General features: G+C 41.4%; 1 protein-coding gene across 2 annotated transcripts in view; it reads right to left on the bottom strand.

Moving 5' to 3' along the window:
* Positions 1-12,050, bottom strand: part of LOC139420475 (transcriptional repressor NF-X1-like) — a 30,163-nt gene that overhangs the window by 15,813 nt on the left and 2,300 nt on the right. For both annotated transcript variants that reach the window (XR_011635516.1, XM_071170659.1), the window contains exons 3-10: positions 11,718-11,879; positions 11,216-11,293; positions 3,296-3,401; positions 3,106-3,177; positions 1,087-1,226; positions 844-943; positions 440-657; positions 262-359 (exon numbers count right to left, since the gene is read on the bottom strand). Coding sequence is in view for 1 of the 2 variants with exons in the window: in XM_071170659.1 (XP_071026760.1) it covers positions 262-359; positions 440-657; positions 844-943; positions 1,087-1,226; positions 3,106-3,177; positions 3,296-3,401; positions 11,216-11,293; positions 11,718-11,879 (974 nt within the window). In the remaining variant the exon portion in view is untranslated. The remainder of the gene's footprint in view (positions 1-261; positions 360-439; positions 658-843; positions 944-1,086; positions 1,227-3,105; positions 3,178-3,295; positions 3,402-11,215; positions 11,294-11,717; positions 11,880-12,050) is intronic.

The following is a 12,050-nucleotide window of genomic DNA, read 5'->3' as shown; positions in this document are numbered from 1 at the left end:
CTCACTATTGTTTTTTTTACTGCTGTTTAATTATTTGTTACTTTTATTTTCTATTTTTTTTTACTTAACTTATTTTTTCTTAAAACTTCGTAAAGCATTCTTGGTTAAGGGCTTGTAAGTAAGCATTTCACTGTAAGGTCTACACCGGTTGTATTTGGTGCATGTGACAAATACAATTTGATTACATTTGAAGACTTTCCCTCACGATACAAGCATGATACAAACACCATATATGTACAGTACTCCTTTTTGGGGACTAACATTGATCTTCGAACCACATCTGCATTTGATGGTGGAGGTGAGTGTGCAGGGGCCACAGCAGCCCTCGTGGCACAGCTTCTCACAGATGTGGATGGTCTCTGTAATGACATGGGGGAACAAGTCAACACATTTAAATCCCATAGAAAGATCATACCTGTGGACACACTGTCGGTCTTACCATTGGATCCACAGGGCAGGGGCTTGTTGCAGGTCTTGCCACAGGAAGGGATGGGGTCAGAGCAGCTGCGGCGCTCAGGGTAGCCCAGCTCCAGGAGCTTGGCCAAGGCCGTCTGCCCACAGGGGCAATTCCTCACCAGCCTGGGGGAGCGTGGGCACGGCTGGCACGGCCCACGGTGGCACACTTGCTTGCATCGGTGGGCCTCACAGTCCAAAATCCTGCGAGCGAGAAAATATTGCGAATCAGAAAATCAATCAATAATATACAAGGCATGATTGGAGCAAGGAAAAGGATGCTCCGCAAATCTGGCTAAGACATTACTGACTAATCTTCAGGCGGAAAGAGATCATATTCTCAAAGTAGCAAACTAAAAAGTTACTTTCTATCTGCTGGTTAGAACGTACTTGCCACATGCTTTCTGACAGGAGAAGTGTCCTGAGCCGTCAAAGCAGTCTTTATCCGTCCCACACAGCACCTCCCGATAGACAACGCCACAGAAGCACACTGCAATAGCACGTCAGCAGGTCAAAGGTTAAGAAAAACAGGAGACTGCATCAGTGTAACGCATTACCACAGCTAAGAGATTGAGACCAGGACAAAGTCATCGCTATTTTTTAGATTATGTGGAACTTCTTGTAGTATCTCACCCTGCTGGACCTGTAGTTGGCACGGCTGGCACAGTCCGCTGTGGCACGCCTGGGTGCAGGTGTGTTCGGTACAGTTGAGGATCAAGTCACACTGCTTGTCACAGTGGATGGCAGTGGCCTGGCCACACCGCATTGGCTGACTGCAGAGAGAAGTATTTTACTGTGAGTGTTTGGGCTGAGGTGCAAAGTTTTTCCTATACCAATTGTTAAACCTTAGTAATAGTGACACAGAAATGACGAACATTTGGCAGCCTAAGCTAAGGTACAGTTGAAGGCTGAAGTTTACATACACTTGGTTGGAGTCATTAAAACTAATTTTTCAACCACTCCAAAGTTCTTGTTAACAAACTGTAGTGTTTGCAAGTTGGTTAGGACATCTACTTTGTGCATGACAAGGCATTTTTCCAACAATTGTTTGCAGACAGATTATTTCACTTATAATTCACTGGATCACAATTCCAGTGAGTCAGAAGTTTACATACACTAAGTTGACTGTGCCTTTAAACAGCTTGGAAAATTCCAGAAAATTATGTCATGGCTATAGAAGCTTCCGATAGGCTAATTGACATCATTTGAGTCAATTGGAGGTGTACCTGTGGATGTATTTCAAAGCATACCTTCAAACTCAAGTGCCTCTTTGCTTGACAGTATGGGGAAATCAAAAGAAATCAGCCAAGACCTCAAAACACATTTTAGACCTCCACAAGTCTGGTTCATCCTTGGGAGCAATTTCCAAACACCTGAAGGTACAACGTTCATCTGTACAAACAATAATACGCAAGAATAAACACTATGGGACCACACAGCCATCTGACCTCTCAGGTAGGAGACGCGTTCTGTCTCCTAGAGATGAACGTGTTTTGGTGCGAAAAGTGCAAATCAATCCCAGAACAGCAAAGGACCTTGTGAAGATGCTGGAGGAAACAGGTACAAAGGTATCTATATTCACAGTAAAACGAGTCCTATATTGACATAACCTGAAAGGCCGCTCAGCAAGGAAGAAGCCACTGCTCAAAAACCGCCATAAAAAAGCCAGACTACGGTTTGCAACTGCACATGGGAACAAAGATTGTACTTTTTGGAGAAATGTCCTCAGGTCTGATGAAACAAAAATGGCTATAATGGCCATAAAGACCATCGTTATGTTTGAAGGAAAAAGGGGGATGCTTGCAAGTCGATGAACACCATCCCAACCGTGAAGCACGGGGGTGGCAGCATCATGTTGTGGGGTGCTTTGCTGCAGGAGGGACTGGTGCACTTCACAAAATAGATGGCATCATGAGGGAGTCAAATGATGTGGATATATTGAAGCAACATCTCAAGACATCAGTCAGGAAGTTAAAGCTTGGTTGCAAATGGGTCTTCCAAATGGACAATGACCCCAAGCATACTTCCAAAGTTGTGGAAAATGGCTTAAGGACAACAAAGTCTAGGTATTGGAGTGGCCATCACAAAGCCCTGACCTCAATCCTATAGAACATTTGTGGGCAGAACTGAAAAAGCATGTGTGAGCAAGGAGGCCTACAAACCTGACTCAGTTACACCAGCTCTGTCAGGAGGAAGGGGCCAAAACTCACCCAACATATTGTGGGGAGGTTGTGGAAGGCTATCTGAAGCATTTGACCCAAGTTAAACAATTTAAAGGCAACGCTACCAAATACTAATTGAGTTTTTGTGAACTTCTGACCCACTGGAAATATGATGAAAGAAATAAAAGCTTAAATAAATCATTCTCTATTATTCTGACATTTCACATTCTTAAAACAAAGTGACTGACATAAATAAGACAGGGAATTATTTACATGGATTAAATGTGAGGAATTGTGAAAAACTGAGTTTAAATGTATTTGGCTAAGGTATGTGTAAACTTCCAACTTCAAATGTATGTAAATAAACAGTGGGTAAGTTATTACAATGTCCCAAAAGGTACCCTATTCCCTATATAGTGCACTACTTTTGACCAGATCCCTATGGGCCCATTTTGGGATGCAAACATGAGGTCAAGAGGATATACAGTACCTGGTTCTTCCACAGATGCAGGCTTTGGTGACAGAGGCAGGACACTGTGGACAAGGTCCGGGGTGACACAAGCTGCAGAGAGAACCACAGAGGCGACACAATCAAGACAACCACTTCATGTTGTTGAACCACAGATTGTTATGTGGTGGTGGGATGAGGTTCGTTATGTATGGGTTGGGTTGTGTCTCACATGTTACAGGGGTGCTTGCAGTCTGCTCCGCTCCTCTTCTTCCCACACATATCTCCACAGCTGTGTGGGATCTCGCTACGCTGGAACTCCGGGTTGGTCACTTTGCCTGTCAATCACACCAGAATAAGGAAACACAGTACAGAGAAAGAACTCTGGACAAGGAAATGTATTTCTACTACTTGTTAATTTTATCAGTTCAGTAGCATTAAGATGATTATTTGTTTTGTACCATGGCATTGTTGAATACTCTTGATTGTCTTGAAGGGCATTCTAGAGCAGTGGTTCTCAACTGGTTTTGCCTTGGGACCCAAATTGAACCACGTTGTCTCAGTCATGAACCAATATTCGCATTGCGAAAAATAATCAATATACAATCTGGAAAACTATTTTTAATGCTGTATTGAAACTAAATGTAGCAATTATAAAACAAGGGACCAACATGCCCACCTCTAATTGTCAATAAATACACTTTGCCCATACTCTTGATGAAGAATGTTAAAAACTCACTGGTATGAGACCACTAAATCAACCAAAATAGCACTACTAATAGCTCTATTGAAAATAGATTGTTTTCTGGAATTAAATTATATTTAAAAAATGTAAGTTCATGATCTTTTCTACACACTTTCTACCTGGTTTAAATTGTTTAAGTTCAGACCTGAGTATTTGTTAATACATTCGTTTATATTTATTATTACTTTTACTTAGACACCTGCGACCCATTCAAAAACTCACTTGAACAAGTTCAGAATCGCTGTTCTAGAGCGTGCATTATTTCCTTGTAATGCATGGTAGAATTAAATGGCTATGAAGTGCATTCTTACATGTTCTATGTTTGAGCAGCTTTTGAAAGCAAAAGTTGAATTGAAAACATTCATTGTTGAATTCGATTTTTATAATATCAAGCTAGGATTGATGGTTTGGTTAGCTAAACTAGCAAGTCTGTTTGGTTACCAAGGCAACTATTATCATAGCTATCTAGTACACTTGCAAGCTACTTCAGTGGATGTTGAACACATTTCTAATATGTTAAATCATAGCCTGGGATAACATGTAAACGGTCTCTGGAAAATAATGCAGCGCCATGGAAGGTGCAACTCCACGCATTAGCCATTGTATTATACCGTAGGGTGGATCTAATCCTGAATGCTGATTGGTTAAAGACCTCCCATTCCAGCCAGTGTCTATTCCACAAATTACCACCGGCTAAATCTATGACGTTAAAATTACTATTTAATCTGTTCCATCTGACTGCGCAATCCACGGTCTCATCAGCCCAACCAGGCAATTTATAAACTTGATCCCCACTATAGAAATGTATGTAGACATTCTTACATTTCTTTTAGACTAACATTTAGTTTTCAACAGCGGAGATTTGTCGAAACCTTGCGGTCGGTCTCTACGACATCATTGTTTCAAAATTCAAATGCAATCCCCAGCTGTTCCATAGTAAAGAACGCATCAGGAGTTGGGATGAAACAAGCAGACAGCATTTCTCAGCCAGTCAAAATCATGAATCAGCTGGCATCATTTATGGATATATACAAAGAAATGTCCATTGAAAAAAGGTCAAAGTGCATCCAGTTTGCAGTCTTTCCAGCTTCAGTTTGAAGTGATTGTGATAGCTGTGTTGTTGGCTAGCTCCTTTGAACAACAGTGTCCTGACGGGAGAGCGAAATTGCACCTCATAAGCTCATTGTTATGGTTGTATCAAAATAAATGTCTCTGGAAAACAGCTTGAGCAAATGCAGCTACTTTGCTGTTATTCTGGCTGCACTTTTTGACGTGACTAAGTTAGCTACAGTTGGCTGGCTAGCAAGCAAGCAAGCAAGGGATAAGAACATTGCCAGTCAGTATGGCAATGGAACATTTAGAACAAACGTTACAGAACAAAAAGTCTGCACGACTGGGTTACGTCTCTAGCAACCAAACTGATAGAACGAACAACCAGTTGGCTTGGGTTGCAACTAGGGCTGTGTAGGTCACAAAATTGTCAGTCGGTGAATGTCAAGCAAATAATGGTCGGTCTCACGGTAATTTACCATTAACATAAACACATTTAGTATCCCCTGGCAAACCACACATTTTAAAAAGTAATAAATCCATGTAATATAGCCTAGGTCCTGATGTGCCAAATGGCTGTGGAAAACACTTTTATTTAGCAGATAAGATTTGTTTACAATTAAATCATAGCCTGGGATAACATGTAATTCCGTGGCATTATTTTAAAGTATGAAGAATACAATTGAACAAAGCAAAATAAAATTTACATTTTCTCCAAAGGATTTGAGGGAGTGCGCACATGCATCTATTCTGTGTTGAGATGTTAACAAAGAAATAGGTACTCCCATATGCTTAATTTAGAGTTATTAACTGTAGTTCTACAAACATACAAAAGATGTTCTACTAAGCTCTGCTTAGTTTTTTGCTCAGGCTGTACACACTCCAATTGTCCCTCATTCACAATTTGACAAGCACTTGATAATGCCTTGAATTTCCCGGCGGCATACCCTTTGTGGCCGTAATCGGGGACACAACTGGGCGCTGACGAAAACAAGATGAGTAGGCCTAACAAACAGCAAAAGCACTAGCCTATGTCAATCTACTATCCCCCATAGTACAAAATTATTATTATATTCTGTGCCAGAAATAAATATTCCAAACAGTCTGGGACAGTTGATGATGCGATAGATCCCAAATTAATACAACCACTAGCATGGAAGAAAACGTTTTTAGGCAATGAGGCTGACGCAACGGATCAGAATGTTTAGCTTAACATGTTGATAGCCTAATAGTTTATTTCTTCACATTATAAGCACAGTAATGCGCACATGGTAGTAGGCTATAAGCGCAAATGTTCCATTAGCGGAAAACACCATTACCAAAAGTGACCGCAAATGCATTTATGCATGTAATGCTTTTATTATAAAGGTGAATGTTTATGGTGAAAATTACCATCCCCAAACTTGAAACTCATGCGCTGATTATACAGTGGCCAAAAAAGTATGTGAACCATTTGGAATTTCTGCAGAAATTTTTCATAGATGAAGATCAGATCAAATTTTAAGTCACAACAATAGACAGTGTGCTTCAACTAATAACAATTATTGTACTTTTCTTGTATATATTGAATACACAATTAAAACATTCACAGTGTAGGTTGGAAAAAGTATGTGAAGACCTAGGCTAATGACTTCTCCAAAAGCTAAATGGAATCAAGAGTCAGCTAACCTGGAGTCCAATCAATGAGACGAGATTGGAGATTTTGGTTAGAGCTTCCATGCCAAATTTTTATTTTATTTTTTAAAACACTAAATTTGAGTTTGCGATTCTCCAGAAGCATTGCCTGATGTGAACCATGCCTCGAACAAAAGACATCTCAGAAGACCTAAGATGAATAATTGTTGTCTTGCATAAAGCTGGACAGGGTTATAAAAGTATCTCTAAAAGCCTTGATGTTCATCAGTTCATGGTAAGACAAATGGTCTATACATGGAGAAAGTTCACAACTGTTGCTACTCTCCCTAGGAGTGGCTGCAAAAGCACAGAGCAGAATGCTCGAAGAGGTTAAGAAGAATCCTAGACTATCAGATAAAGACTTACAGAAATCTTTGGAACATGCCAACATCTCTGTTGACGAGTCTACAATATGTAAAAACACTGAACGAGAATCTTGTTCATGGTAGGACACCACGGATGAAGCCACTGCTGTCCCCCAAAAAACATTACTGCACATCTGAAGTTCACAAAAGAGCACCTGGCTGTTCCACAGTGCTACTGGCAAAATACTCTGTGGACAGATTAAACTAAAGTACAGTTGTTTGGAAGGAACACACAAAACTGTGATAGTTGTGATACAAACCTTATTAAAACATATAGGGCTATGGGCTAGGCAACACGAGGCGTCCGAAAAGTTGATTTAATAATGTGACATTTGTTTCGATTTAGAATGGACCATTATCATACACCTGTATCGAAACAGGGGCAGCAGGAAAAAACATGTCATCTATGCACTTACAGTTGAAGTCAGAAGTTTACATACACTTAGGTTGGAGTCATTAAAACTCGTTTTTCAACCACTCCACAAATTTCTTGTCAACTAACTATAGTTTTGGCAAGTCGGGTAGGACATCTACTTTGTGCATGACAAGTATTTTTTCCAACAATTGTTTACAGACAGATTATTTCACTGTATCACAATTCCAGTGGGTCAGAAGTTTACATACACTAAATTCACTGTGCCTTTAAACTGCTCGGGGAAGAAAAATAATTAATGTCATGGCTTGAGAAGCTTCTGATAGGCTAAATGACAATTTTTATTTTATTTTATTTCACCTTTATTTAACCAGGTAGGCTAGTTGAGAACAAGTTCTCATTTGCAACTGCGACCTGGCCAAGATAAAGCATAGCAGTGTGAACAGACAACAGAGTTACACATGGAGTAAACAATTAACAAGTCAATAACACAGTAGAAAAAAAGAGAGTCTATATACATTGTGTGCAAAAGGCATGAGGAGGTAGGCGAATAATTACAATTTTGCAGATTAACACTGGAGCGATAAATGATCAGATGGTCATGTACAGAGATATTGGTGTGCAAAAGAGCAGAAAAGTAAATAAATAAAAACAGTATGGGGATGAGGTAGGTAAAAATGGGTGGGCTATTTACCAATAGACTATGTACAGCTGCAGCGATCGGTTAGCTGCTCAGATAGCAGATGTTTGAAGTTGGTGAGGGAGATAAAAGTCTCCAACTTCAGCGATTTTTGCAATTCGTTCCAGTCACAGGCAGCAGAGAACTGGAACGAAAGGCGGCCAAATGAGGTGTTGGCTTTAGGGATGATCAGTGAGATACACCTGCTGGAGCGCGTGCTACGGGTGGGTGTTGCCATCGTGACCAGTGAACTGAGATAAGGCAGAGCTTTACCTAGCATGGACTTGTAGATGACCTGGAGCCAGTGGGTCTGGCGACGAATATGTAGCGAGGGCCAGCCGACTAGAGCATACAGGTCGCAGTGGTGGGTGATATAAGGTGCTTTAGTGACAAAACGGATGGCACTGTGATAAACTGCATCCAGTTTGCTGAGTAGAGTGTTGGAAGCAATTTTGTAGATGACATCGCCAAAGTCGAGGATCGGTAGGATAGCCAGTTTTACTAGGGTAAGTTTGGAGGCGTGAGTGAAGGAGGCTTTGTTGCGGAATAGAAAGCCGACTCTAGATTTGATTTTCGATTGGAGATGTTTGATATGAGTCTGGAAGGAGAGTTTACAGTCTAGCCAGACACCTAGGTACTTATAGATGTCCACATATTCAAGGTCGGAACCATCCAGGGTGGTGATGCTAGTCAGGTGTGCAGGTGCAGTCAATTGGAGGTGTACCTGTGGATTAATTTCAAGGCCTACTTTCAAACTCAGTGCCTCAGGGCTTGACATCATGGGAAAATCAAAAGAAATCAGCCAAGACCTCAGAAAAAAAAAATGGAGACCTCCAAAAGTCTGGTTCATCATTGGGAGCAATTTCCAAACGCCTGAACGTACCACGTTCATCTGTACAAACATTAGTACGCAAGTATAAACACTATGGGACCATGCAGCAGTCTTACCGCTCAGGAAGGAGACGCGTTCTGTCTCCTACAGATGAACGTACTTTGGTATGAAAAGTGCAAATCAATCCCAGAACAGCAAAGGACCTTGTGAAGATGCTGGAGGAAACAGGTACAAAAGTATCTATATCGACATAACCTGAAAGGCCGCTCAGCAAGGAAGAAGCCACTGCTCTAAAACCGCCATAAAAAAAGCCAGATTACAGTTTGCAACTGCACATGGGGACAAAGAAATTACTTTTTGGAGAAATGTCTGATGAAACAAAAATAGAACTGTTTGGCCATAATGACCATTGTTATGTTTGGAGGGAAAAGAGGGAGGCTTGCAAGACGAAGAACACCATCCCAAACGTGAAGCACGGGGGCAGCAACATGTTGTAGGGGTGCTTTACTGCAGGAGGGACTGGTGCACTTCACAAAATAGATGGCATCATGAAAAGGAAAATTATGTGGATATATTGAAGCAACATTAAGATATCAGTCAGGAAGTTAAAGCTTGGTTGCAAATGGGTCTTCCAAATGGACAATGACCCCAAGCATACTTCCAAAGTTGTGGCAAAATGGCTTAAGGACAACAAAGTCAAGGTATTGGAGTGGCCATCACAAAGCCCTGACCTCAATCCTATAGAAAATGTGTGGGCAGAACTGAAAAAGCGTGTGCAAGCACGGAGGCCTACAAACCTGACTCAGTTACACCAGCTCTGTCAGGAGGAATAGGCCAAAATTCACCCAACTTATTGTGGGAAGCCTGTGGAAGGCTACCTTAAAAGTTTGACCCAAGTTTAACAATTTAAAGGCAACGCTAACAAATACTAATTGAGTGCATGTAAACTTCTGACCCACTGGGAATGAGATGAAATAAATAAAAGCTGAAATAAAATAATTCTCTACTATTATTCTGACATTTCACATTCTTAAAATAAAAAAGTGGTGATCCTAACTGACCTAAGACAGGGAATTTTTACTACAATTAAATGTCAGGAATTGTGACAAACTGAGTTTAAATATATTTGGCTAAGGTGTATGTAAACTTCCGACTTCAAATGTAAATAGCAAATGGAGGACGCTTTGGTGCAGGTGGCCTAGTGGTTAGAGCGTTGGGTCAGTAACAAAAAGGTTGCTTGATCGAATCCCCGAGCTGACAAGGTAAAAATCTGTTGTTCTGCCTCAGAGCAAGGCTGTTAACCCACTGTTCCCCTGGCGCAGAAGACATGGATGTCGATTAAGGCAGCCCCCCGCACCTCTCTGATTCAGAGGGGTTGGGTTAAATGCGGAAGACATTGCCGCTTAAGGCAGTCAGTTGCACAACTGACTAGGTTTCCCCCATGGTTTATTTTCATGCCAGACAGGTAGCCTATACTCCTGTTGTAAATATAAGCAATGTGCTTAATATTAGGAAAGTTGAGAAATAAATATAGGCCTAGCCTATGTATGGAAAGCTGATGGGATCCTCTTTTTATTAGCGCCCATCACTCTTGTTTTCTCCCGCAATTGCATAGCCTGTAGAAATGTTGCGCAACATGAGATCATGGGCTCTCGAAGTGTTTGATTAGAATTTCCTTTGCATTGATGTCAGATTGATTAGAGTGGACAATACAGTGCTAAGCACCAGGCAGTTAGCATGCTTGGTAGGCTACTAATGACCATCAGCAGCATTTAAAAAATGTTTAAACTTTATTTAACTAGGCAACCAATTCTTATTTTCAATGACGGCCTAGGAACAGTGGGTTAACCGATTTGTACCTTGTCAGCTCGGGGGTTTGAACTTGCAACCTTCCGGTTACTAGTCCAATGCTCTAACCACTAGGCTACCCTGCCGCCCCAGGATAAGAGCTATCCAGCATAAGAGCTTGGAGAAGCCTAACTACTGTGACTATTCGGTCACGTGGAGGCAGTCATACGGTCATCGCAACAGCCCTAGTTGCAACCCTAGGTTTGTGTTGGGACTATAGCTTGTGAAAGGATGGAAAAAGTATGAATAATATATCAAAATAACATTTTTTATGAAAATATGTCAATCATTATTTGAATATGTTGGTAAACCGTTGTATAAAAGTGATAACGCCCTCAAAGCCAGAGTTTGGAGGATATATTAGCACGGTTTGCCGGGCCTCGACAATCTCGGGCCTTATCACTTAAATAATGCATACTCTAGAATGCCCTTCAAGCCAATGCGACGCGAGACATTCATTATTTTCCATAGAACGCATAACCCCTTGTTGATTATCCCTTACATAATGAGCAAAGCATCTCAACGAGCGAGGAAGACTAGGGATGCACTACTGTCTGGGAATAATGGCTATTAGCTAATCACTTACCACAGAAGCACTTGTAGGTGTTTGGGGGTTGGAAGACAACATTCTGACAAGCTGGACACCTCCACCCATCATTTGTTTCTGCAAATTAGAACAAAAGCTTGAATATCACATATAGCATCCTTCACAGATCTCTTTAAGAATGATGGTTGTCCACAAAATGTGGACTACATCTTAAATAAAGTTACATCTTATAAAGTTACAATATATTGTGACATTGTTAGTACAGAAGTAACAGTGCACATTAGCTGCAATTAAGATAATAGAAGGCCACTGCAATTAGGATAAGGTCACTGGGGCCGCATTTTTGCTACAGTGGATATTGTAGCCTCATCTGTCGTGCAGAATGTGCACTCCTGTATTGTCTGGGTGGAGCAGCAATGTGCTATCTATGGAGGACTATTGTGTTAAAAGTCATGAATAGATGCACAGCTGAATGAGTGACTGCTGGGCAGTGCTTAATTGCACACGTGTCTGCCTGTTGGTCTGTCTGTGTTCGGCCTACCATCTGCCTGTGAGGCTGGGGAGCGGGCCCACTTCTTGATGCAGTTGAGATGGAAGACATGGAAGCAGCTGAGACAGCTCCAGACAGGTGCCATCACCCTGATCACCTCACAGCACACCATGCACTCATACTTCTCCTCGGACAGCTGCTCAATCAGGCAACCTGGACAGAGATGGAGAGAGTCACTAGAGACTCCAAAACATAACCAGCACCAGTCCAGGAGGGTCAGAGCCAGAGTGGACCATAACTGGAGTGGTCTTAATAATGATGGTTCAATCCCAAATGGCATCCTATTCCCTATATAGTGCACTGCTTTTGATCATGGCTCATAGG

The sequence above is a fragment of the Oncorhynchus clarkii genome, chromosome 11 (genome assembly GCF_045791955.1).
Source record: "Oncorhynchus clarkii lewisi isolate Uvic-CL-2024 chromosome 11, UVic_Ocla_1.0, whole genome shotgun sequence".
NCBI classification, from domain to species: domain Eukaryota; kingdom Metazoa; phylum Chordata; class Actinopteri; order Salmoniformes; family Salmonidae; genus Oncorhynchus; species Oncorhynchus clarkii.
The sequence above is the reverse complement of the archived record's forward strand: the minus strand, read 5'-3'. Positions and strand labels throughout refer to the sequence as shown.